This window comes from Nothobranchius furzeri, chromosome 5 (genome assembly GCF_043380555.1).
Source record: "Nothobranchius furzeri strain GRZ-AD chromosome 5, NfurGRZ-RIMD1, whole genome shotgun sequence".
Lineage (NCBI taxonomy): Eukaryota > Metazoa > Chordata > Actinopteri > Cyprinodontiformes > Nothobranchiidae > Nothobranchius > Nothobranchius furzeri.
In genome coordinates this window covers 82,292,228-82,320,038 of record NC_091745.1, presented here as the reverse complement: position 1 = coordinate 82,320,038, position 27,811 = coordinate 82,292,228, and the positions used below count along the sequence as shown (strand labels likewise).

General features: G+C 42.0%; 1 protein-coding gene across 10 annotated transcripts in view; it reads right to left on the bottom strand.

Annotated features, from left to right (window-relative positions):
* Positions 1 to 10,326: 10,326 nt before the first annotated feature.
* Positions 10,327 to 27,811, bottom strand: part of adgrb1a (adhesion G protein-coupled receptor B1a) — a 433,081-nt gene continuing 415,596 nt past the window's right edge. For all 10 annotated transcript variants that reach the window (XM_070551267.1, XM_070551269.1, XM_070551266.1 and 7 more), the window contains one exon: positions 10,327 to 14,250. In XM_070551267.1, the coding sequence (XP_070407368.1) occupies positions 14,056 to 14,250 (195 nt within the window). In that variant the 3' untranslated portion in view covers positions 10,327 to 14,055. The remainder of the gene's footprint in view (positions 14,251 to 27,811) is intronic.

Genomic DNA, 27,811 nt, shown 5'->3' with positions numbered 1-27,811 from the left:
CTGCACACAGCTTCACACACAGCTATATTTGCAGCATCTGGCTTTGAGACAGCTTTAACCCCAACAAAGTCAACTTTTACTTTTTCCTCACTGTCACTTCTGACATAAACAACTTTTTTTCCATCACTGCACTGTCCAGGGATCCATCCGACTTGACTGACATGAAATTGCCATCTGATATTTTTGTCTTCATTTTTCTTCTCTCATCCTCTGCTATGTAGTGTATGGACTATTTTGCTTAGTGGTCATTTGTATAGGTCTCTCCTATCTTCAAGCCTTTCTTCCTGTCCACCCTAAATTAATCATGTGAATAAAGCCAAAGTTAGTGTCCACAGAGTTCAGTTACAGTTCTATTTTTTTTTCTTTTTGAAATCAAGCATAAGATTTCATCTGTGTCAGTAAAAGCATGTACATCATCACTCTGTGTCAGTTTAAATGCACAGATCAGTGTTGCCAACATAGCGGCTTTGTCCCCATTTCTAACGACTTTTCAGACCCCCTTAATGGCTTTTTTTCAAAAAAGCGCCTAGCGACAAATCTGGCGACATTTCTGACCCCCCTCAGCTACTTTGACTACAACTTTGTAGCAGACTTTACCAGCAGATTAGCGAGGCATCTGAAGCGACAGGACCGTCCTTCCTTCCAGAGGATCAGAAAGAAAATGATCTGCGCATGTGCAAGCAGCATGATCACGCTACCCCCGTTGGCCAATCAAACCTTTTGTGGGTTTTCACATGTCCATTATTTGAGATAGCCACCGGAGCTACATAAAGGCGACCGCTCGTTCCGCCATCCTGCCACATTTCGGCAGCTGAGCTCGGCTGGCACCAGCATCGCACTCACACATGGCTTCTAGCACCACTTGTGGTGCATTCAAGGAACATTGGAACTCTATGATGAGTTCAATAACGTAGCACATTTAAAACTTTTATAAAAAACAGAATAATACTGTAAGTCATTGGCAGTTTGCATGTAACGTTTCTGAATACTAAATACGACCTGCTTCTTTTTACACAAAAGTACTAAAAACAACAAAACCAAACAAAAACAAAAAAATATATATTATCTTTTAGGTCAACATATAGCACTGAATCACAACAGAAGAATACATCTCAAGGCACTTGAAAACTACAACAGAAAATTCATTTTAATTCAATCATACATACATTCCTATCAATTTAATATTTTTGTGTTTAAGAGTTCCATTCTCTTCAGACAAAATATAAATATTCCTTCCATTTTTTGTGCCATCTTTCCTTGATGTTTCAAAGGCTGCTGTTTTGTATTCTATGGGGTTTTTATTTTAATAAAATATTAAAAAAGAAATTAAATATTTAAATAAAAAAAAACACTTGGGTTTTATCTGATTTACTCTACAAGACCGGTGACGTCATGATGCAAACGTGGTGACATCATCACTCAAACCAGATGACATCATTGCATCGTATGCAAATTAGCAAGTGACGTCATTTCGCGGCATCTAGTGACTTTTGGGGGGAACTTCAGCTACTTTCAGTCAAAAACAGTTGGCAACACTGGCACAGATTCTGAAACATGTAAATGGAATGATTGATTTACTTACTCACACATCCATGTGAAGTCGGTGAAAGACCTTCCCTTTTTTGAGATGGCATGATCATTTCTAAAAATAAGCTGCATCTTTTCCAACTCCAAACTTCAGAGTGAAGTGAGGCTTCTTCCAGCAACACTCTTCAACTGGAACTGCCGTAACAATTTTCATTTGGAGAGTTTGAGCTTTCTTGTGATCGTTTACAGCCTCAAGTTTAAAATTATTTGTTCCTACCACAAAACTTAGTTTTTGTTTCTTTTGTGTACACTCAGCAAATTTTACAAACCATTACTGCATTTTCAGTGTCAAAAACAAGCCATTCACAGCCTGTCTGCCATTTAATGTTTACGTTTCTTTTCTTCGGTTTGCATGCTCTGTCAGCACAATTATTGTCTGCTTCCTTCCTCTTCTCACCTCCTCCAGACGTTTGTCCTAACCTTAGCACTTTTTTTATCCAACTTCGCCGTCCACCTCTTATTTTTCATTGCCTTCGCTCTTCATCAGGTATTTCTTGCTTGTGTTTTCAGGTGTTTTAACAATGTTTATTACAATGTTTTGCTAAAACATCTAGCTTACATTCCATCATTTCATTCATTATCTGTTATCCTGTACAACCATAATTTAATTCATACTTTGTCATGTATAGGGTTGTCACGGTAACCAGTATAGCGGTAAACCCCGGTAAAAAAGTTGACAATAAAAATAACCGTCCAGTTTTTAAAAAACTAAATTATCTCGGTGGGTTTACCGTGGCCGCGGTTTAGGCGCGGTGACCCTTACCAGCCACCATCGCTTCTGCTGAAGTTCCCGCGCACACGCACTTTTTAGTTTGCAACCAAAACTTTGAAGCTGAAATAATGGCCGAAGGAGGAGACGGCAGCGCCCAGGACATCCATCAGCCCTCAAAGAAGACTAAATCGGAAGTATGGGCATATTTTGGATTTCTGAAAAAAGCTGAGGGACAGTTAATAGAAGACGGCTATCCTGTTTGCAGAACGTGCAGGAAACAAGTGTCTGCAAAAGGCAGCAACACTTCGAATCTAATGGATCATCCACTTCGAATCTAATGGAACATCTGTTTCACCATCACCCACGTCTCTACAGCCAGTGCAAGGTAAGTTAACATTAGCATTTTAGCTTAAATGCATGACGTGAGGACTTTTAGTTAAGGGAGAATGCAACGAGTCGCTATATACTGCAGCCACAGCGCCAAGGGCGTCAGTTTGTTTTCAGAATTGCTGGGGACAATAACCATACACTTGAGTGGGGTTTAAAAATTACTGGGGACAATAAAGTAGGCTAGCACAGGGGTCGGCAGCTCTGTAGCCGCATGCGGCTCTTCCATCCATCTGATGCGGCTCTGTGCTTGTAAAATAATGAATGGATATTTAAATAAAATGCTTTATATTTTACTGCATTAATTTTACATCTGTATGCTAATTCTAAATGTAAAGATTGTCTGCGTAAACCTGAACAGGTCCAACCCGGTCTTACTGTGAGACCGGGTTGACGCGTCACGCTTGTGCGTAATCATATAGGCGCTTTCTGAGCTGGAGGATGTGAGATTCTGGGCTTCTCCTCAGACAAGCTCCTGGATGCGTCGCCACATTGGAGACAGGAACAAGCACTATTCAGCCAAAGTTTCATAATCAGGTGTGGCAGTGTGTGTGTCCTGTCACAGTGTCTCGATAGATAATGCGCCCTGGCTACTAGGCCAAGGGGATGTTACTTTGGCTGACTGGTTAGAGCGTATGACTCTCACCTGGGAGTCTGGGGATCGAATCCCGCCCGGGCCCTCGTTTCTCCACCTTGCCACATATTGACGGATAAAGTCAAGGATGTTGGTTGTTTTGAAAGAATTACCCCGATGCACACTGATGCGCATGGATGAACTGACATTTTAATCGTTACGCACATCGCAGAGGTAACTTGATTCCCATCAGAACATCAGAGCTTTATACTGGACACTGTGTTCAGCGCGGCTCGGAGCGCCCACGGTGGACAGTGGGCTGAAGATCTGCAGAGGGGTTCGTAGCGCAATGCAGAACCACGGTGCATGCGATAAGATTTCCTCCCACTGAAGCGTTCTGGAAACCGAGTCTCTCTGAGGGATGTGTCACTTGGAAAAATGTTCTTTTTATGAAATTATGAAACTTTGGCTGAACAGCGCTTGTTCCCGTCTCTAATATGGAGACGCATGACGCAACCAGTCTGAGGCAGAATAGCTCTTCAGCTCAGAAAGCACCTGTAGAGACATTTGATCACGCACAAAGTTCGTGTGGAGCAGAAGCGGTCGGGCCACGGCAGGTGAAACGTTCCTAGTCTACATGAAGTCAAACTGTTTAATTGTAACATTAATATGTTGCTGGACACGCTGGTCTGGTTGGTTAGACCAGTGTTTGAAGTGGAAAACACACACACACACACACACACACACACACACACACACACACACCAATTAAAATAATGCTGATAGCGTGGACTAGAAGACAGGTGATGGTTTATGTATTTAAATGATGATCAGGCTGATGTAAAATGTAATCTCCATCCACATCCAGACACAATTATCCTCTATCCTGTCTCTAGTTGCTCTGCTCTTGTCTGGGATGACGTAGCTGATGGAGTGCGCGGCGCGCCTAACTAGCGGCTGATGCACATTTTACGCATTTGGAGAGATGGGCTGGATGCTTTGCTTTTACTGGAAGATGGTCCACTTAACGCACGGGTGTAGACTACATATTAATGACAAATGAATGAAAATTAAACTGGGAGTTTTTACTTCATATTTTAGAAATTAAAATGATGGGGGAACACATTTATGACGTCTTTTTAAACGAAAATTTCTAGCGCGACCTGCCTGCTTCACTTAAGTCGCATATTAAGGTCCGTCCAAAATTACCGTGGCCCACCCAAAAATGAAAACCTGGCGCCGCGCCGAGCCTATTATAACCTCTGCAAATTGTTGTTCTTCACTTTATCAAACTCAGACTTTGTACAGCTAATGTCAAGATGTAAAATTATGAATTCAGTCGAGCTCTTCCGTCCCTCCCTCTCCTGGAAACCCGACATCGGCTGTCAGAAGCGGGAGGTGAAGGAGATGAGGCAAACAGAGTGAGTGCGACATAGAGAAACCAGACTGGTGTGGAGGTGAGCAAATCAGAAGGAAAAGTGTGGGTGTTGAATCCCCCACGGGTACGACACCCATGCGAGCGACCGGAACCGGCTGCTGTCACCTGGTTGTGAGCAGCTCTCTGCTGTCTGAGGGTAGGCCCCGCCCACAACGCCACGGCCGCTGTGGCTCCCAGTGTTTTCTTTACTGTGGGAAACGGGTAATAATGGCTCTTTGATGGGAACAGGTTGCCGACCCCTGGCTGAGCTGGTAAAACAAAAATCCTCATCAGCAGGTATTTTTTAAAGTGGGGGGGACACAGCTGCCAATCACAAATTTTGCCGGGGACATGTCCCCGGCGTCCCCGGTTAAAATGACGCCAATGCGCAGCGCCCTCTGCCAGCATTTAAACCGTGTCACGGACACCCTGTTGCTGGATGAAGCATCTTATTTGTTGATGATGAAGAGAAATATACAATTAGTTCCTTGTCATTGACTTGTTTACTTATTCAATGCCATTTATACTTGAACATTTGGATTTGATTACATAGTGTAGTAGTTATTTTAGTAATTTGTTTAAAGTGGCTATTTATTTTAAATACATATTTCTTAAGGTTGACTTGTACAGTGCTCAAGTCAAGTGTGGACTGGAGTTTTAGATTTTCATTTTGATAATGAAGAAAACAAGTATATGAGAAAACAAGTGGTGTTTCTTTGATTTGCTTACATATTGTTTATGTTTTGAATGTTTGGATTTGTATAATTTAAACCTGCACTGACTACTGTAACATGTTCCAGAAAAAGAAGCTATTTGTTCCTTTACTTGTGAAAAGTTGCACTTTTGCTAAGGCTTTGTGTTATTTTAGGTTTAATAAACATTGTTAAACCTTTTCAAAACTATTTCAGTTTGTGTAGAACAGGACTATCAATGCTTTCTGAACATATGCAACACCGTTTGAAAAATACCGCGATAATACCGAAAACCGTGATAATTTTGGTCACAATAACCGTGAGGTTAAATTTTCATACCGTGACAACCCTAGTCATGTATAATCATTAGTTTAGAAAAATATAATCAAAATTCATTTTTATAAACTATATCCTTGACTCTGTGAGTTGATGTTTTTCAAGAATAGTCAAAAGAACCTAAAGGTAAGAACAGTCAGACTGATAATTCATATTTATTTGGAATATCACCTCTTATTGACAGTGTTGGGAGTAATGCGGTAGAAAAGTAATTAATTACTGTAATGCATTGCTTTTTGCTGTAATGTGCTAAGGCATTACAGGGAAAGAAAATGGTAATATTTACTCGGTACAATTGTCAGTAACGCGGTAATTACAATGCATTTTTAAACCCAGAATCAAGATGTGTTCCTTAAAATTTCAAATTGCGAGAAACCCAAAGAAAGATCCGGTATCTGCATATATTACGTCATTTATGGACTCAGCTTTGCGGGCAGAGAGGACGCCGAGGTAACGGCTCAGCTGCAGCTGCACGCGGCCGCTGTAACATTCACAAAATCGCTCCACTAAAACAAAATAATTCACTTGCGATCGTTCATATCAGCGCATATTCTCTGGTATTTTGAGCTTTTCTGACGTGCTTTGCCTCAGATGAGTTCATAATCTGTGCCCCGGTGATTTCAACTCATTACTGCTGGAGCGCCGCGCATGTGAAGATCCCTTTGGCTGACAGAAAGTAGGAAGTCTAGGAAACAGTTTTTTCTGGAAGACGGAGAAAACATGCAGCATGCAGGAATGTTAGAGAGAGAAAGGGCCGGAAATTATTCACATAAAACCAAGAGAAAAAAAGAAAAAAGTAGGTAGATTTATCCCCAATACACATTTTTACCAGTGAAAAGCAATAATATATAAGCATTTAATATTTATACATGTGATAGAATCAGATCACCCCAGAAGTCAGTCCTACATCCAGGGCCGTATCAAGGCATTTGGGGACCAAGGCAAATAGGCTTAGAGCCCCCACCACCTCACTCCCTGATCAGTTAATATAAGATGGCAGCGTGCTGAGAGTACAGATTGTTGTTGCTTTTATTTAATAAACAATCATTTTATAGCACTGTTATTATATCTGACTGTTTTTAACAGCAATCCTAGCTCAGACACCACATCACCTTCCACACATATGTCATGAGCTCACTGAGCGTCACATGACCAGATTCATACTGAAGTTGTTTTGGTGAAAGTAACTTAAAGTAATGCAAAAGTAGTGTAATCCCTTACATTTTAAAATCAGTAATATTGTAATGTAATGAATTACTTTAAAATGAGGGTAACAAGTAATAAATAATGCATTACAGTTTTGAAGTAACTTGTCCAACACTGCTTATTGATAACTTAACTGAATATGTAGTGATATCCAAAACCACTACAACAGTCCAAAAAGCACACCTAGACAGAAACACGTGGTGCCACACGAGACAGAACTTTGCTTTTATACTGACAAAAAAAGTGTTGTACATGTGTATTGCGTGATTCACACACTTGCTCAGCTTAATGTGCTCAATAAAATAATCAGGTTAAGCAGTAAAATCGTCGGTCAGGAGCAGTAGTCACTTACCAGCACTACAACATTATATTTCTCAGGAAAGGCACACAGACCCGTCACATGCTCCACTCCTTTAATGCCCAGTACCATCAGGTCAGCAGATCTGGGCCCTCCCATTGAAGACAAAATGTGCTTCCTCCAGCTTCCTTCTCTCTTCAATCTGCCTGTTAAATGGCACACCCCAGCAAAAACTGACTTTGACCACATTACGGTGAATCCAGATTGAACTAAAAACTATTTAATTATATTATTCTATTTAAAATGCCTTTTAAATTAAGTGTGTGTAGGTGTGAGTATTATTTTAAGTTGACTGTATGTGTATGCATGTTTTGATGCTGTTTTTATGGGCTATGCGGACACTATCTGCGAACGAAGCTCCAAACGGATAAAGTGAATTTGATTTAATTTCATGTGATGTGTATTGTATTATAACGCCTCACATTGAAGGTATTAAACATGACACAAAGACAGACTGCTTTATTATATAGATATGCTTTTATTAGAAATAAGACACATTCATTTTGTGCTCTGAAAACTGTACATTAACAAAGAGGCGACCCTGGTAACATAAAAATGGTGGTGAGTCATGTGGGGGGTAACTTGAGCATTTTTGTGTTTGGTAAGGGCGGGGTACAAAACCGTGTTGGAGGAGCTCCTGGGTTAGGGTTTGAGAAATACAGATCTGAGGGATTGACTCAGTGGTGATATAAAAGCACACAGTTACATTGAGATACAGAACATTTGGAGTCCAGTACCTTGATGGGGGGGGGGGGGGGGGGGCATAATAAAGGTTCATATCCATAATATCAACTATCCCCAAGCACAGTAAGAAAGATATTTATAGACTGAAATCCATTCTGTAGAACTCTGTTGAAATAATTACAATGCTGTACATCAGGACTCCAAGTGAGCCTTGTGCTTTCCTTCTGCTGGACCACATCCACCCTGCCGACTCATATGGGTCAGTGCCTCAAAGAGACACAGCGGGCAACTTGAAGTGTCTCTTATGAATCATTCAGATGAAAACCATAACAAACAGCTCCCTGAAAAGCCTCAGTTCAGAGAAATAGCATTTACTTCTAACAAGACATACAAAAAGTTAGTAAAAAAAATTGCACAATATAGCAGTATCCATAGGCAGCATACAAAAAATAACAAAAAAGGAACAAACAACAGAAAAGCTTAATAATAATAAAAAAAATAAATAATAATTATGAAAAAATAATTAAAAAAAAAGCAAAATAAGCAATACCCTTTTGTGTTGCTTATGTTATTTGTTTTATTCATGGTGTTTTGTCCTTGTACCTGTACAGTATTTTGGTCAGCCATCTTTCTGTGCTTTTAAATGTGTGGTATGGTATGGTATGGTATGGTATGATATGATATGGTATATATATAGGATGGCTTACCAGGCTGTAAAGTCACACAGGTCACTGTGAAATCCAGTAGGCTGGAGCTGTTTTAAGGTGACATGCACACCATCTGGTTTCTACTCGGACTAGTTCAAGTTCCAATTTATTTCTAAAACAATTTCCACAGGGCATAAGAGCCCACCAAAGTGCTATACGGAAAAAGATGCAATGAAAACAAGAGTAGTGAGGCTTCCTAAAATATTTTAAGGGTATGTAAAACAACAGAAAACACAAAGCTTAATATTAAAAAAAAAACAATATAAAACAACCTAAATTCATAGCAAAAACAAACAAAGAAAAATACACTCAAAGCACAGTCACTTCCAAAGTTAAAATTAGTTAAAGCCAGAATAAATCTTGAGGCAGAATAAGAGTCTTGAGGCAAACTTTAAAATTACACAGTGACAGAGACTTAATAGATCATCCACTCTATTTCTCTGAAGGAAAGCTCTTCAGGATAAGATGGGGAATATTTATAAGTTCAAACAATTCAAAATTTTCCCAAACCCCTCTGATGAACATATTTTATAGTCATTTATTAATTCTCCATGTTTTGGCAGTACCTGTTTAGTCAGTATCTGTGATCCAACAACACCTTAGCAGTTTGTGCCTGATCAACACGAACTGGAGCCAAGTATTTCTAGACTGTGGGTCAATTTTGATGCACCAGCATGATGACTTTAATGGTGGGGGAACTAATTAGAGCACAAAGCCGACACACGGCCCATCCTCACACCAACATCTCTGAGTTGTCCTTGCTTTGGTCCCCCTCCCCCCCACCACCAACACACAGAACCAACCAGGCCCCTGTCACCAGACAGAGCCAGAGGGAAAGCAGCAGTCTGTCAAACCTGTATTGACTTTTCAACACTGATGCCACAATAGAAACAAACTCTTGAGTTTTCTGGAGTTGCAAACACATGAGTGTTCATTAGGACATACAATAATGTAACAACAGTCTCCAGAATGAAAGAGAGAAAAAGACATATTCATGTTTCTCACATTGTAATTATTTAATACAGGGGTAAACATGTCACAGGGAGCTTGTTCATATATCGTATCTTAAGCTGGGCAGACACAATGCGACTTTTTCACTTGTAGCGCAACTTAAACTGTCTGACTCAGTGCTAACTTTTTTAATCAAACGTTCCCGGAACGCAAATACTGACGTCTATGGGGGAGTGACAACTAATTAAAAATTGTGCCCACATTTTCAAAGTCAACACACATTTCTTTTAACAATGGTGGTTTGGTACTTTTTGTATCTTTACTGTTCACATGCTTCAGTCCTCTCCCCCCTCACTGTGCAGTGGTTGCAATCTCACTGGTGTGCCTGAAGCCTCTCAGAGTTCTCTGCTGCTCTAAACATTCTGTTCCTCACTTCTGTGGCAATGATTACTGTCAATGGTGTCTGTTTGTTGAGACCACCAGATACAAAAACATGCTTGTTTTTTATTTGACTATTATTATGTCCTGTGTCTGTCTATTATCCTGCATCTCCTCTCAGTCCTAAAGAAAAACTTCCTGGCTTCATATGTTTTCACCTGAAGAGTTACCTTCAGAGGCGGATTTAGCAATTTGGGGGCCCAAGGCGAACACAGACATGGGGCCCCTTACACTAAATTTTCGACAATCTTACCTTTAACTGGATTTGCGAAACTCTCCCCACTTCTGACATGAGTTATTTTCCCTTTTTATTAGTCCTCCTCTTTTTTCCTGCATTTCTCTTCCTTTGGGTGCTTTATTCTTCCTGTCAGTGCTCCTGTGCTTTAGCCTTAGTTATTTTTTTTATTTTATTTTCCATTTTGGTCTATGTTTTCCTCTCTTTAAACATTTTCCATTGTCTTTCTTTTCTGCGTCCTTTTGATGTTTACATTGAGAAACGACGTCACTTTCAGAAGTGAAAATAAAAGCTTTTATGAAGCAAGCTGCTTCTTTCTCTTATTGGAGCCACTAGGATAACTCCATTTCGTGCTTCATGTTTTGACTATCGCTTTGAGTTTGTTACGAACGCTCCCGCCTCTCTTCTTCATATTTGTGGTCTTATGGCACTTGGCAAACAACAGTTTGGTGCATTATCGCCACCAACTGGATTGGAGTGGAATGACCAATCACTTCCTGTTTGTGCATCACTGTCTTAATAACCCTCTTATGACCATAATTATAACAGGGCCGCCTGGTATTTTTTTAATCTTATGGCTGTAAAATTGTAATAAAAAGTACAAAGTGTGTGTAACTCTTCTCCTTTTTTCAGAACAACCTCAGCTTTTAGTGTATGGTTTGTATTTAGAATTTATTTCTATTAAAGCCTTTAAAAAATCAGCTTAAAAGTAAAAAAGCAAAAAACGGATTAGAATTTTTTACATTTATTACTGAACAGGGACTTCAAAATTACTGGGCAAACAATTTAAACTTTGAACCACAATGCTTCAATTCTTAAAAAAATTTAAACCTTAGTATCTTTTTTCTAGCAGTTTTTAAGACCATTTATTTTTTGTAAACTTTCAGACGTTTTTATTTGATGTGGTAGACCTTGAAGCAGTTTCTCTCCAGCTGCAGGCAGAGTCCTGCACACCTCACACCGCCATGGGGTGCTTCTCTGGCACGCCGTGCACTGCTATACCAAAAACTTTTGTTCTAGCAAAAATAATTATTTATGGTAAAAAGATAAATAATGCTGGAATGAAGCTGAATCTTACAATTAGCAAATAGATGAGGGTTGTTCAAATAAAAAAATAAAGACTGAACAAACATTCATACCCTGGTTCACTGGAGATCTGTCCTTTCCTGGTCACTGTCTTCAGATATGAGCCTTCTGGGACACCTAAAAGATCGTGTTGATTTTCTTTGAGGCATTTCCATAATTTCATGCCAGCATTTTATGCTAATTAGCTTCCCCGTTCCGTTATCCGCTTTCACCGCGGCGCTGTGCTCCGTTTCAATCAGGCTGTACAGCAGGATATCCCCTCATAGCGATATTTTCAATAACTCTGATTGCTTCATGCTATAAGTCTTTGGAACGCTGCTTTTATGTACTTTTAGGAACTGTTAGAATTTTCTGAATCTGATCAGACATTCAAAACTTATAAAACGGAGCATTTTGGATGACAAACTCAGCACGTCTCTGAATCTGTGTTGTGATTTGTTGCATACAAGACAGGGGATCCCAGGGGCTTCCGTTATGTATTGTATATGCACGAAAAGCCCCATTTTTAACCTTTTCAGCACTTTTGGAATTTTAATGATATCTTGAACAGTTCAGGAATTATGGTAAGGAGAAGTGCACATGTCCAGTCCTGTCTGCGGCGACATGATGGTAATAAGAATATTGTGGCATTAACAGAGGGGTGCTGGCGGTCAGGGCTAGGGCCCCCCCAACACAAGGGGGCCCCAGGCAGCCGCTGACCTATGCCTAATGTTAAAACCGCCTCTGGTTACCTTTGAACTGTGGTTCAAAAAGATCTAACTATCGCTAAAATAGCAGGCTGCGCGCCAGCCGCTACAATAAGGTGAAGTCACCGGAGGACAAACAGATGATGCGCTCTGCTCCACAGCAGCGAAACGCATCAGGCACAAATAAAAGACAGAAAGCATAAAAGGATATGAGCTGAAGTAAACAATCGTGTGTTTTTAATTTTTGAGGTGGCGACACTGAGGATGTTACTGTGGCTGTGCTCAGGATGCAGCTTTCTGGAGCACATTTATGATCAGAGCTCTGCACCTCTCTGATCAAAATGATCCCTGGACAATCCACATAAATAATGTAATATAAGCGGAACCAAGATTTGTTTTGGGGCTCCCCCTGGTTGTGTAAGTTGAGGGCTTCCAGGGCAGACAATCACCCTTTTGGGTGAGCCGGGCTCCCTTTAGCTCACCAGTAATTTGAACCCTGCGTAAAGCACAAGTTGGTCGCGTGAGTAGCCAGAACCTAGCAGACAGCTGACAGAATGGTCCTTTCAAAATAAGACAGTTCCCGGATCTTGCCCCAGCAAGATCAGGCTCAATTTAACCCCTGGTCTGACTTTCCTTCAGAGCAAATCTTACGAGTCATGTGCTCACACTGTATGTCTGGTAGAAACACATCAGACATAAAAATATGCTAAAAAAGGCATTTTTACACAACATGTTGGACTTTTTTGTGTCGTTATGGATGTCTGTTGATGTATGTTGTCCTGTACAGTTGTGCTGTAGGAGAACACACAGGGATTTATTGGGGTTGGAGTAGGAAAACGAAAAAAAGTAAATCAATGTTTTGTGATCTGTTTAATTTGACATAAACATGCTTTATTGACAGTCTTTGTAATTGTGTGCTTAAAAAAGTGTATAAATAAAAATGACTGATGTGTGTTAACAGGGAAATGGTTGGCGAGCCACTTTGATGCATGTTTGCGCATGTGCTGTGACCGGTTCTGGTACTGGGTTAGGGTTGCAGCCACTCGCAGAATCGCTTCAAAAGTGTGTGACAGGGTGAGCATCCTGTCACCGTATCCCAACTGATCATGCTCCCTGGCTACTTGGCCACTGCAATATCTCTTTAGCTGACTGGTTAGCATGTGTGACTCTCACCTGGGGGTCTGGTGATCGAATCACGTTTCACCACCTTGCTACATTTGGCGTTGTTGTCAGAATCCATGTAGTACTGTGAAATAGGTTAATGGATTTGAAGTTTGTGTACTCTGTGCAGGAGCACGGGGACATGAATGTGGAAAAGGGGGGAATACATGACAGGGTAAGTATCCTCTCATTGTATCCCAATTGATTATGCGCTCTGGCTACTTGGCCTTCGGGGTTTCTCTATATGTGACTGGTTAGCACACTTGACTCTCATCCGGGAGTTTGGGGATCAAATCCTGCCTGGGCCTTCGTTTCTCTACCTTGCCACAAGTGCGATACCCTCACAAGGAACGAGCAAAATATCAAACATATCAGAAATTTGTCTGAGCTCACAACTGCTGATCGGTAGATGGTCATGTGGTGTTAATTGCCTCTCGTTACCCCCTGTATACTACACGACGTTCAACGTAAAACTTGCTCCGATTTTGTAGATTATCACACGAGGACAAAATCTGCTCAAAAAAGTGAAAAAAGTCGCACAGTAGAGGCCCAGCTTTATGGAGCTCCATCATCTCGCCTAAAAAGCAAAAACATCAATTGAAACAAAATAAGGAGACACCACATTCTTATTCTCTAATGTTTGTTTGACCTTTAGAAAACTTTTCTTCTAACCCAAATACCCCCTCACATCCTCACATAAAACCTAATTTTGCACTGCAATGTGTGTGTGTGTGTGTGTGTGTGTGTGTGTGTGTGTGTGTGCGTGTGTGTGGTCCAATAGAAAGGGAGAAAACAGGTAAGTTTTGGGTGTGAGGCTGAAATTGGGTGGGTGGGGGGCTCACACCTCCGTCTGCAGGTCCATGATCTCCTGGCCCGCCAAAGGAATTGTGGCACTAGTCTTCTCCCACTCCACAGTCTGCAGCTCCAATGGGGAAGCAGCTACTGTCTCCAGGTCCTTCCTCACCCAGGATGGGGGTGAATGAGTCTTGCGAATACCCTCCCACGCCCTCTTACTTGGAGTCTGCTGCTTGTCCTGATGGAGGGAATACAAGTTTGTCTTTAATACTTTCATATTTCTTTATTTTGCTGCTGCAACTTCACAGTCTGCATAAACCGTACAACTTCTCTAGAAGTACGTAGCTGCTGTTATGGCAGTTGTCTGAAACCAGGTACTCACTGGGCTGCAACTGCTGAACAGAAACTTCAGACATCAACATGAGCTTTTTTAAATGTTTTGAAGCATTCACAATGGATCTCAGTTTCATTGCATGTCCAAACACTTTGGTCTGGTGCCAATGTAAATTTGATGATGTTTGAGAAATTTGACCTCTCAAATTAGTGAGAACCAATATGTGAGACCAAATCAAATTTCTACATTAGGGACAAGGGTTTGAAAGCTGTGGAGCATCTTGCCCAAAATCACAATGAATGAATAATCTCTAACAAAATAATTGAAGAAATAATGACATTTCTCAGCTGGTCTGGTAACACCTGGCTTAAGTGGCTGGAGAGAGAAAAGTAGGGGGCTTTCTGCTTAGGCTGCTGCCCTGTGACTCGACCCCAGGTAGGTGGAGGAAAATGGCTTAATGAAGGAAAGAACTAATTAAACTAACTAATTATATTATGATGAAATAAAATTGAAAGAAATAAATGAAAAAAAAATTATGTATTTTTATATTTTGCAGTATCAGACCTACAGAGACATGGGGTATGTGGGACAATCTTGGGAGGGACTGGAGACATAATAGGTAATTTCTGAAAAAAATAGTCCATTTAAAGGTAAAAGTCCCCTTAGTTGTCACACATGGGTGGAATTTGACCCATTCCCATGGGGAGCGGTGAGCTGCAGAAACAGATATGCTTCGGATACGTGGTTTGTTTGTGGGAAGCATTGGGTTCCATTTTAAAAGTATTTGGTATGACCCAACTGTGGATTTGAACCCATGATCTCCCAGTCTCAGGCTAGACACTCTACCAGTAGACCACTGAACTGGTAGTGACTAAATTTGTTTACAATGGCATTACATGCTTCACATCTCTCACATCACCCAAGGCAAAAAATAAATAATAATAATAATAATAATTCGAGAATTAAAAAAATGACAGATTTCAATTTCCACTACTTCAAAACTTCTTTTTATTTAAATGAATAAAAATGTTTATTTCAACTGTTCACTTGAATGTTTTTCTCCCCAGAAGAAGCTACAATTGTGTTGCTAAGCTGTGGTAGCCTCATGGAGGGGCCATCGGCTAGCACACTGCTGCTAACCACTTAAACATTCTCCCTCTCCTGATAATAACATTTTACTCTCTTTTACATGGAATGTGCTACTACTAGTTTACCTGTTGATATGCACCAGGTGTACCTTATACTGCCAACAATAAAAGGCCACCCAGGAATGTTCAGTTTTGTCTCACAGCAAAATGCCACAGATGCCACAAGCATTGAGGGAGTGTGCCATTGGCATGCTGACAGCAGGAATGTCAACCAGATCTGTTGCTCATGCACTGAATGTTCATTTCTCCACCATAAGCCATCTCCAAAGGCGTTTTAGAGAATATGGCAGTACATCCAACCGGCCTCACAACTGCAGACAACGTGTAGCCACACCAGCCCAGGACCTCCACATCCAGCAGGTTCACCTCCAAGATCGTCTGAGACCAGCCACTCAGACAGCTGATGAAACAATTGGTTTGCATAACCAAACAATTTCTGCACAAACTGTCAGAAACTGTCTCAGGGAAGCTCAACTGCATGCTCGTCGTTCTCATCGGGGTCTTGACCTGACTCCAGCTCGTTGCCGTAACAGACTTGAGTGGGCAAATGCTCACATTCGATGGCGTCTGGCACGTTGGAGAGGTGTTCTCTTCATGGATCAATCTCGGTTTACATTGTTCAGGGCAGAAGGTAGACAGTGTGTGTGGTGTAGTGTGGGTGAGCACTTTGCTGATGTCAATGTTGTGGATCGAGTGGCCCGTGGTGGTGGTGGGGTTATGGTATGGGCAGGCATCTGTTATGGACGAAGAACACAGGTGCATTTTATTGATGGCATTTTGAATGCACAGAGATACCGTGATGAGATCCTGAGGCCCATTGTTGTGCCGTACATCCATGAACATCACCTCATGTTTCAGCAAGATAATGCACGGCCCCATGTTGCAAGGATCTGTACACAATTCTTGGAAGCTGAAAATGTCCCAGTTCTTGCATGGCCAGCATACTCACCGGACATGTCACCCGTTGAGCATGTTTGGGATGTGCTTGACTGGCGTATACGACAGCGTGTACCAGCTCCCACTAATATCCAACAACTTTGCACAGCCACTGAAGAGGAGTGGACCAACATTCCACAGGCCACAATTGACAATCTGATAAACACTATGTGAAGAAGATGCGTTGCACTACATGAGGCAAATGGTGGTCACACCAGTTCTGAGTCCCCAGACCCCCAATAAAGCTGTAACGTGATGAAGGAGCTATTTTGACCAAGGTAATTCAATCTTTTCTACAGTCCCTGTGACGCAGTGCCAGAGCGCATGAAACAGCCTCAAGGTCATGCATTCACTTCTAAACTGTTTACATTCCAGCGATGAAGACAGAAGATGAAGACTGCTTTCTTTTCTTTTATTAAAAGCCAAAGAACTCTATTCTCAATAAAAGCTAATCAAAACAACTGTTAGTCAATAATAACAATGTGACCGATCAGTGAAATCACAATATTATGATTAATATGTTTTTAATAAGTAAATGACCTATTCTAGCCACTAGACACGCTGATACACTAAGGTAAATAATCACATGTTACATTGCTGTCACTGATCCAATCAGAACCTTCATGTCTGAAGCGTGGCAGAGTCTCTGTGGTGTTTATTTAATTGTCAAGTGATTATTTAAAACTGCACATTCCAGGGTGGCCTTTTATTGTGGGCAGTATAAGGTACACCTGTGCACTACTCATGATGTCAGATCAGCATCTTGATGTGGCACACCTGTGAGGTGGGATGGATTATCTCAGCAAAGCACAGGTGCTCACTATCACACATTTAGACTGATTTGTGAACAATGTTTGAGAGAAATGGTGATATTGTGTATCTGGAATTAATTTTAGATCTTTAAGTCCATCTCATGAAAAAACGGAGCAGAAACAAAGGTGTTGCGTTTACATTTTTGTTGAGTGTAATTAGATTCACTAGGATAAATACAATAAAGTTTATCTCTTATTAGTAGAATATTTACTTAGAAATCACAATGTAACCATAAAAACACTACTTGGTATATATGTTGTATGTGTGGATGTGGGTGTGTGGGTGGGTTGGTGTGTGTGTGTGTGTGTTTGTCTGCTCTGTATTTTCGATCCCCAGTGAGTTGTGGCGGATGGCTGCTTATAATGAGCCAGGATCTTCTGGATGTTTCTTCCTGTTAAAAGGGAGTTTTCCTCCCAATTGTCGCTAAATGCACGCTTAGTATAAGGATTGCTGTAAAGACTGACACTAGTCAGTGACTTGATGCAATTTGTGTGAGTTCCTTATATAGCAAACATTTTTCTTATTGGCTTAATGAACGGACCTGCATTGGAATGTTTACTATGAGAAGGTACTTGAGACGACTCGCGTCGTGATTTGGCGCTATATAAATAAACTTGAATCGAATTGAATTGAAATGACCACTACCTGGTGGTGAGTTGAATTGAATTGAATTCTTTATTGTCATTATGCATACACATAACAAAATCTGGTTAGTAGCTCTCAGCTTAAAGGGCACTGACCACAAATAGAATGATAAAAACATGAATTCAATTCAATTCAAATTCAAAGATACTTTATTAATCCCAGAGGGTTAATCAGAGAATCAGAGTTTCAGTACACACAATTCAGAGATCAGACATACATAGGCAAAGACACATGACAAGAATTGGTGACTGTGGTCATTCGCAACCCTGAGTCGTGCAACCTTAATAGAGATCAGAGGGTTACATGAGGACTGGTTTGGGTGGAGGAAAAAAAAGGCACTTCAGAGTTACCCTTCACAGGGAGGGCAGCTTTACTATGCAAAAAACAAAAAACAAAAAAAACACCTCAGACAGAGATGCAACAGACTTCAGACATCACACAACATAAGTGTCCACTAGGTGGGGTGGTGGGTTTGGGACTCTCCACACATCAGTTCCTGCAGCCACGATAAGCAGCGCACGTCACCTCAGTCTAGACAGGGGAAGGAGGTTGTTGAGTTTTGGAGGGCACAGTGAGTCCTGGAAAGATTCAGCGGCCTTCACAGCCCACAGTCCCGTCCAGGCTGGGATAGGAGACAGAGTTGCCATAGGGATGGCAGCATTCAACATTTCTTCTGAGGGGGGAGTATCCGTTACAGCCTTACAGGCTCAAGGGCACCAGATTCAGATTAGAAATTGTTTTGGGGCCGGACAGAGATAATTTCCTCTCTGTCTTAAAGTTCTGTTGGTCCTAAAACTCTCAAAATCCCAATAATGGCATAAATAAATCAATCCCAATCCATGCTGATTCGTCCACACGCTCCTTGATGGCATCCATCTTTTGTGCCATTGCATGAATGTCAGCCAACGTTCCAAGCTTACGATTCATCTCGACAATTATGTGAGTCTGTGAATTCACAGCGAGGTGTAATCCATCCCTGAGCTCGGGGAGAGCGCCAATATTCCTCGACAGCTCGTTAATTTTCCGGTAAGCCAGGAAGCCTTCTAGGCCAAAGAGCAGGGAACCTGACACCAACACCACAAATATCCAGACGTCTTCAGAATCCTCTACAGACAGCTGCGAGAGGCAGATCAGGTTCCACTGTTTCCAGGAGTCCATGATATGACCAGCTGGGTCTGTCCCAGAGGGGCATCCGGAAGCCCCTTCTCTCGTTCTCATCGTTGAAAAATTTTTTATCAATCACGTTGAGTGACCAGCTGACGAGATCCATTTTCAATAATTTCTAGTTTTCAGAAAAAATGCAGAAGCAGCCGTGCACCCAAGGACAGACAAAAAGCCTTGGGGATAAGATAGGGAGGAGAGGAGGAAAAAAAGTCTGCACTCTCCAAGAGCTGGAAGGAAAAAAAAAGTAAAATAAAACAAGAACAATACATAACCTTCCCTTTAGGGAGCCATACACACACTAGTAAAATGAGTAAAAAAAGCTGAATAATTTAAAAGACATAAAAGATAAATGTTGCGCTGACTGACATTCTGATTGTACTGATCGACATGTTGATTGATATATATATTGTTACTGCACATAGAAGATTCAAATGTGAACAGGACAATAGCAGCATGAAAAAACAGGATCATTGTAAATTACAACCAACCCATCATTAAAAGTCTATTGGTCTCATGGGTCATTGGTTGGGAGTGTAGGTATCTGCAGGGTCACAGCAGATACCTACACTCCACCTGTCCACCTGACAGGGCCGTCTGAACGGCCGATTTTCATGTCATTTTCAGGAAACTTCTGAGTACCTGCTCTGGAATAGCTACTCCGAATGGCCCGCTACAGTAGCTGAGTGCAGAGCTATAGAAAGAGAGAGTTACGACACGCGTTGAACTCGCCAACTCACGGTCACGTGGTTCATGGAGCTCTCCAAAGTTCCAAACATCCCAGCGCCGTAAGTCAATTTGAACGGCGTATGGTGGGACAAATCACAAAAATTGAATTGTCACATTTCCCCTGGCGATTTTTGGTAATTATTGAATAATGATAATTATATAATAATATTGTATACAATGTCCTAATTTCTTCACAAAGTAGCCTATTTATTTATTTTTTCTGAGTATTTGTACGAAGACAGACATTCATGATTGTTCAACATTACAGGAATATGACAGTCCTAACACATTGTAGAATACATTTAGACCACATTCATTACTATAATATATTATAGCAATACAAATGATGTAGTAATGCAACACACTACTCCAATATAAGCATATTTAATAACTTTAAGTCCTACAAGAATTCCTTAAGTCGAGTTTTAATATCCATTTTAAAGTGGTTTATTGAAAGCTAGAATTCTGCTCCAGCTTACCTTGAAGAAAACATGCAGCTGTTTATGCTTTGAATGATGATCTATTATGTTCAGTAGAATACATTTTACAGTCATTACTTTGTATTTTTATGTGACGACAGTACATGCATCTATAACCCAGTTTATCTGGCTTCTATAGCCAGACTAATAGCAACTAATTAAAAAGAACATTTCAATAAAACTGTATGGTCAAACACAGTAGATAAAAAAAAGTGTGTGTTAATTGTGAAAAAATGAATATCAAACTTTTACATGTATAATAGCAATTTTAATAAAGCATTTTTTGTCATGGTTCTGCATTCTCTCTGCTTCTGCTGCTATTTTCCCTTCATTGTTTGCAGGTGAGCGTGTTGGGGAGCAGCAGCTGCAGCTAATTACCATCAGCCTGGCCAGAGGATTTAAGGAGCGGTGCTGCCACATCTCAACGCCGGTTGATACTCTACTGTTGGGTACATCTAGCCACGTCCTTATCTGTGCCTTGACTTTAAGACTTGATTACCTGAACTAACCCAGCTCTGCATTCTTGTCTGTACCAGCCCTGGATTCCCTCCACCTGCCTGAGGTGTGATTTATCACAGCGTCGTTCAGCTTCCCTGGGCCTCCTGCTCTCCACCGCTCACCTGCCTTCCTGGATCCAGCATCTCCTCCAGCGACCATCTCCTCCCTGCATCAACCTGACTTGCCTCTCCCTCCTGCCCCTCGTCCTGCTTAACTCCGTAAGCCCGTTCCTCTCATGATTATTCATCTCCTGGTTCTCAGTATCTAATCACACTCACCGTTCTTCTTAGAGTCGGAGTTGCCTCGTTTCCTGTCCCGTTTCGATCAGTGCCCTCAGTTTTCGCTTTGTTTTCTTTATAAAATAAAGATTTTATTATCTCTTACCTTATCCCTGAGTGATTCTTCATGTGGGTTAAGAAATTACCACCCATCATGACATTTTTACCAACATTATGTTTAGTTATTACATATGCGCAAATAAGCTGAATCATTAAGTATGAGCAATGTACTCAAGACCTAATGAAACTGGAGGGATGTGAGTCCTTGGGCTCTGTTGGGATCATTGTGGGAGTCTCATTGGCTTCATGTTGAAGTTGTTGGACGCTTTACTGCTGACTGACTCAACATCACGTCCTGCGGTAAAGCGTTTTGCATTACTTTCTGTTTTCAGTGTTGCATTCTGTGTAGCTGTTTGGTGTTTGTGACTAGCTAAAATTGATCTGCTTTCTCTGTACTGGGACATTTCTGAGTTGTTGTAGCACATAAGCACGCTAAAACACATCTGTTATTGCACCCATCTTTTATGGAACATTTGAGTTTGCACGCAGTTTTATTTGGTGTTGAAAAAGTTTGTTCACGTAGTTAGCTTAGCCTCAGCATGGCTATAGCTACTTATGTCTCTGCTTCTCCATCTCTCACTTATTTACTCCTCTGTTTCTTTTAGTGATAATGGTATGTGTAAATGTAGCATTTTTCTACTTTTGAAGGTGAGAATATTGGAATTGGAAGTCCGACTTCATGGTGTTGAAAAGCCCATGGATGGTCGAAGCTGTCACGATGTAGGAGGTGGAGACGGCGGACCATGTGTGGATGAGCTGAGCAGGAGGTAAAAATGCAGGCTTCAGTAAAAGTAAAAAATGGTTTAATGGCAGGATGGGATGAACAGGAACACCAACAAACAACAATGATCTGACAAAGGACAGGGGCAAAACAGGTGGTATAAATACAGAGGGCTAATTAGGGAAACATTGGGCAGGTTAACGAGGGACAGGTGAGAACAATAAGGGTAATCAAGGCAGGAGAGGAACACAGTCAGGAGGGCAGGGGCAGAACGTGACAGAAGCTACTTAACTAGCGCAGGGATGACTAAATAGGTACTATCCCTTAGTGGTCCTCCACCCAGTAGAGCATTGGTTACGTATTGTAACCCCAGATTCTATGAGTCTAGTCGCAGCCCTTAAGCTAGCTGCTATTGGAAGGATGATCTCAGCATCAGCCAATCATGAAGAGCTTAAATGTACGCCCACCAATAGTGGGCACCCCTTGTGGGTATATAAGTGGAGCGACTCCACTGTTCGCCTCCGATGGCTCTTAGTCCTAACAGAACCAGTGGGGCCATTTGCTTAAGGGCTGCGACTAGACTCATAGAATCTGGGGTTACAATACGTAACCAACGTTCTATTTCGTCTAGTCTTAGCCCTTAAGCTAGCTGCTATTGGAATAATGCGCAGCTGGATGGGTTTACGCCACACTGGTTAGCTCAACCAATGGACACACCCAACATGTCTCCTTTTAAGCCTGGTTTATGCTTCTCCGTCAGCTCCGCAAGAGACAGACATGCACGGATTGACGGAAGCGTTTTGCTCTTTTACTTCTGCGTCTCATGGAGAGTGTTGCAAAGCAATTGCCCGGCAGGACCACAGAGGGCGTAGCGCTGTTCTGTGGTATCCTGTCATGTATCGGTCCAAGATCGTTTGTTTATATTGTGTTTTGTGTGTATATAAGAGACTTTTAACACGGACATGTTTGTCTCTCATTCTCCCACCGCTTCATGCGCTCCCCACCTCTAAACCCACGTTTCCTGTCATTTACGTCCACAAATAAAACGTTTGCTGCACATCTTTACACTCCTCCAGTCACGGGAGAATTAAACGTTCATATTTTTAGAGTTTTTTCGCGAGGTATTCTTCAAGCTTCTCCGTGTCTGCCGCTAGTTATCCTCGGCTCTCTTTGCAATGGCGGCGCTGTAAACAACAGCGGCGTCCTGACCAATCACAAGCTTGCATAATCCGTCTCGTTCGACGGATGTTTAAAAAAGTGGGCTCGACTCTGTACGTACTTGCGTTCCTGCCGGAGCCCTACGCAAGGACGGATAATGGCGTTGCGTGTCTCCGCACTGACGCAGACGGAGAAGCATAAATCAGGCTTTAGTGAGGGTTGCTCAGCCTCAGCCCAGGGCTTAAAAGGCTGAGGCAGCCAGAGAGAGGAGTGGGGCCCCCACTAAAAATATCATCCACAAGAGGATGAAATTCATTCTGTTAACAGAGTTTCATTTACCCAGCGGTTGGTCCAAGACTCCAAAATGAATCTCCAGGATTAAAAAGGAGGAAATAAATCCATAAACAGAGCGTCTGTTTCAACGGGCCTTCACTGGTGATAGCACACACTGATTGCAGCTACAAAACACCAATGCTCCCTTTTATTGGTCATTTTACGGGGTCAAAGTTCAACTTCCTCTACAGCTACTTTTCAGAATAAAAGCATATTTATATATATACACACATTCTCATTTACATATTTACATAGATGCATAACATAACAGATCATATTAGACTGATGCTTAACACCCCCACTTGCTCTGTGATTGTTTGCACTTGTTTTGTTTTAACTTTACATTCCTTTTAATGGTAAACACCCATCTTCCCCCCACTGTCTTTCTACCTTCTGGCAAAGTTATCAGAGTGAAAGTGTCATTGTCTTTCAATGAGGCTAGTTCTTCCTCCATGGCTCCTTTCCATGCCTCTGAGTCAGGTGATTTTATTGCTTCTTCATAAGTTAACGGTGCATCAGTAAAAAGTCTGTAGCAATAGTCCAAGTTAATTAAAACTTGATCATCATCCTCTGTTACATAACCTTTTGTTGCATAATCTTTCAAGTAACTCGGTCTCTTTCTCTCTCTGGTGGGATAACGCGATGTTTGTTCTGGTTCATCTAGAGGTTTTGTATGACTCGTTCCTTCTCCTGGGTCTTCCTCTTTCTGCCTGGGTGTTTTGTCTTTAACCTCCCTTCTTGTCCTAACTAGGAACTCTGGTTCATCATCTGACACTATTTCTGTTTGTGTCTCTTCTTCAGGTTCTCTTGTTAAAAACTTAACTACTCTGTGTTTCAGAGTCTTACCACTCTCTGGGAAATAAACCAAATATGCTGGACTAGTTTTGTCATGACCCACAAAAATCCCCTTTTCACTTCTGGAGGGAAGTTTCCCTTTGTTCTGTTTGTACACAAAACAGGGTACACCAAATTTGTGCATTTTTGACAAGTTAGGCCTTCTACCACTTAACATTTCATATGGTGTTGCTCTCAAACGTCTGTTGTAACATCTGTTCCTCGTAATGGCAACTGTTTGAACAGCATAAACCCATAAGGACTTTGGTAGGTTACTCTCTAAAAGCATACATCTTGCCATATCAAAAAGCGTTCGCCAGCTTCGTTCAGCTGTGCCGTTCTGGTGTGGGGAGTAAGGGGCTGAAGTTTCATGTCTTATCCTATTCTCCCTGAGAAGTTTCTGGTACTCTCCACATGTAAACTCAGTTCCATTATCTGAACGTATACACTTTATGATACCATATGGTGCGGTGTCAGCAAATAATTTCTCTGTTGCTTGCACTGTATAACTTTTGTGTTTGAGGAAATACACAAATATTGCACCGGAAAAGTCGTCAGTGAATGAAACAGCGTACCTAAATCCCTCTTTTGTTTCTGGACTTATTGGTCCTGCCAGATCTGTATGCACGAGTTCCAAAACAGTCTTAGCTTTAGCATCCAGCTCTCTATTTCTTGTCTGACAAAATTGACCTTTCATACAGACTTCACAGTCTCTTTCTGTTCCAACAGTCTTATCTTTGATGTCCATCCCATCTACTACTCCCTGCAGTTTCTTAATGTCATCAAAATTGCATTGTCCCATTATCTCATGCCATGTTTTCAGGTCATAAGAAGCATTACATTGGTCTGTTTGTTTTCTACTCACAGGTCGTAGATAGAATAGTCTGTTGTACTCCTTGATGGGGAATCTCGTTCCATCAGAATGTCTCAGTACATGGTTACCTCGCTTGAAGATGACCGTTGCTCCATTGGTAGTAGCTGCCTTCACAGAGAAAATGTCTTGTGGATATGAAGGGATGAATAGTGCTCTCTTTAGCACCACCTTGTGTTGGACCCCTCTGCTGTCGATGAAGGTTACCACAGCCTCTCCTCTCCGTTCAGCCACTCCTCTGCTCCGGGTTCCGTCTGCCAGCTCGATGTAATGCGACCTCGGCTCGAAGTCCTCGTCGAACCTCCTGAACCTCTCTGGATCCGTGATGATGTGAGACGTTGCTCCGGTGTCCACCATCAGATTCCTGGTTCTGGTTTCGTCCATCTCGCCGTCAGCGTCTTGTAGTCGGAATGCATATTCCTTTCCCTCGTAGTCATCAGCAGCTTTCCGTGCTTCATCATCTCTGTGTTTCTTTCTGCACACTTCAGTCTGGTGCGTGTTGGTCTTGCAATAACTACACCACTTTTTGCGGTCATACACATTAGCTTTGTGTCCCTTTTTACCACATTTAAAACAAATAAAGTCTTTACGATCAGCGCTCTGCTTGTTCACGCTTGGTTGAACATATTCCGGCATCGGGTTCTTGACCCTCTGATTCATCCGTGCTGCCATCACATTGTCCTCTGTGGCAGTGTCCACACGCAGTTTTTCAGTTTCTTCGTAATGTCTCAGTTTGCATTTAAATTCTGAGAAAGTCATGTCATCATCACTTTGTGTCACATGGATTCTAAAAGGCGTAAATGATTTAGGTAGACCTTTTAAAACCATTGCTATTAGCAGTCCATCTCTCAAAGTTTCACCTGCGGTTCTCAGCACTGTAATGGCGGCCTCGGCTCTCAAAACATAGTCCGTTACACTCTCGCTGCTCTTCTGCTGTAATGCAGTCAGTTCGGTGTATAAGCTTATTATGTGGGGTTTTACCTTCCCGGCATAGTGTTCTCTCAAGATAATTAGAGCTTTCCACCCGTCGTCACCTGCGTCTCTCATTACCAGTGAAAGGTGCTTATCATCCAGAAATTGTATTAGTTCGGCATATGCCTCTGCATTCTTTGAATCATATTCCTCATCATCATCGTCATCTTTCGGCTTTAATATAATGTCTTTCAAACCTTGTAGCCGGAGGTGTCCGGGAAACTTTGTTTCCCATAGTTCGTATTTATCCTCGTCTCAGTCAATTACCAATCTTGACCAGCGGGAACTGGCTTCCGCTGGCTTCCGCTGTCTTCCGACTCATAGTGTCCGACACACGTCCTAGCTCTCGCTCGACTCACCGGACTTGCTGTTGGTCGGTTCTGTGCTCCTCACATGCTAGCACGATGCTTTCCCAGCTGTCCTGATTAGCTTGGTGCTCAGCGTTCCTGGTTCACAATTCATTCTGGTCCGGGCTTTGCTCTGGGCTTTGCTCTGGGCCCATACCCTGTTAGCAGAGTTTAATTTACCCAGCGGTTGGTCCAAGACTCCAAAATGAATCTCCAGGATTAAAAAGGAGAAAATAAATCCATACGCAGAGCGTCTGTTTCAACGGGCCTTCACTGGTGATAGCACACACTGATTGCGGCTACAAAACACCAATGCTCCCTTTTATTGGTCATTTTACGGGGTCAAAGTTCAACTTCCTCTACAGTTACTTTTCAGAATAAAAGCATATATATATAAATATATATACACACATTCTCATTTACATATTTACATAGATGCATAACATAACAGAGCATATTAGACTGATGCTTAACACATTCAAGTAGGGCTGATGTGGTGCCATAATGCTTTCACTCAGCCTGCTGAGGTCCAAGCACTGAACGAGTGATGGATCCTGAAGACCCATCTCGTAAATAATAATGAGTAAAGGGACAGGGTGAAGCCCATGAAGCAGCCTGACAAATGTCTTCCATCGACACCACTGTGGAGCGCCATTGAAGAGGAAATCCCTCTGGCTGAGTGAGCCCTGAGTGTCTCAGGAGGATCCTGCCCTGATGATGTGTAAGTGAGTGAAATGGTGTCACACAGCCAGTGTGAAAGATGCTGGGTCGACAGCACTTGCCCAAGGGAAGAGTCTCTGTAGTGCACAAACATGCTTTGTGAGCGGCGAATCCCTGAAGTGCGTGACACATATCGTGCGAGTGCACGCACTGGGCAGAGAAGGTGGGAATTCGCCTCCTCATCAGAATTATGGGGAGGAGGAAAAAGTCCAGCCAATGAAATTGACCTGGATTTGAAGGAAGTATTAATGTTTTTGGCCACAGAGGCTGGGTTGGGGCATAAAACAGCAGACCCACCATCTTCCCAGATCCTGAGGCATGCGGGAGCCACTGAGAGGGCGGTTAGGTCGCTCACTCTCTTGACTGATGCCATCGCCAGCAGCAAGGCAGTTTTGAGTGACAGGAACTTGAGTGAGACCTGGTCCAAGGGTTCAAATGGAGCTTCAGATAAGCTGCGCAGAACCACCATTAGGTCCCACTGGGGAACTAGCGGGCGGGGCACAGGTCTGTTCCTTCTGACACCTTTTAGAAAACGTTTTGTGAGGGGATGATTGAAAACAAATCTATCTCCAAAATCCTGGTGACAGGATGAGATAGATGCAGCATATGTTTTAACAGTGCTGAATACGAGGCCCCTGTCCATCAGTATCTGCAGAAACGACAGGACATCCGCCAGCTGGCAGGAGAGTGCTTGAACATTCCGCTCTGTGCACCATTTCTGGAAAGCTGCCCATTTAGCAGCATAAGATGTGACGGTAGAAG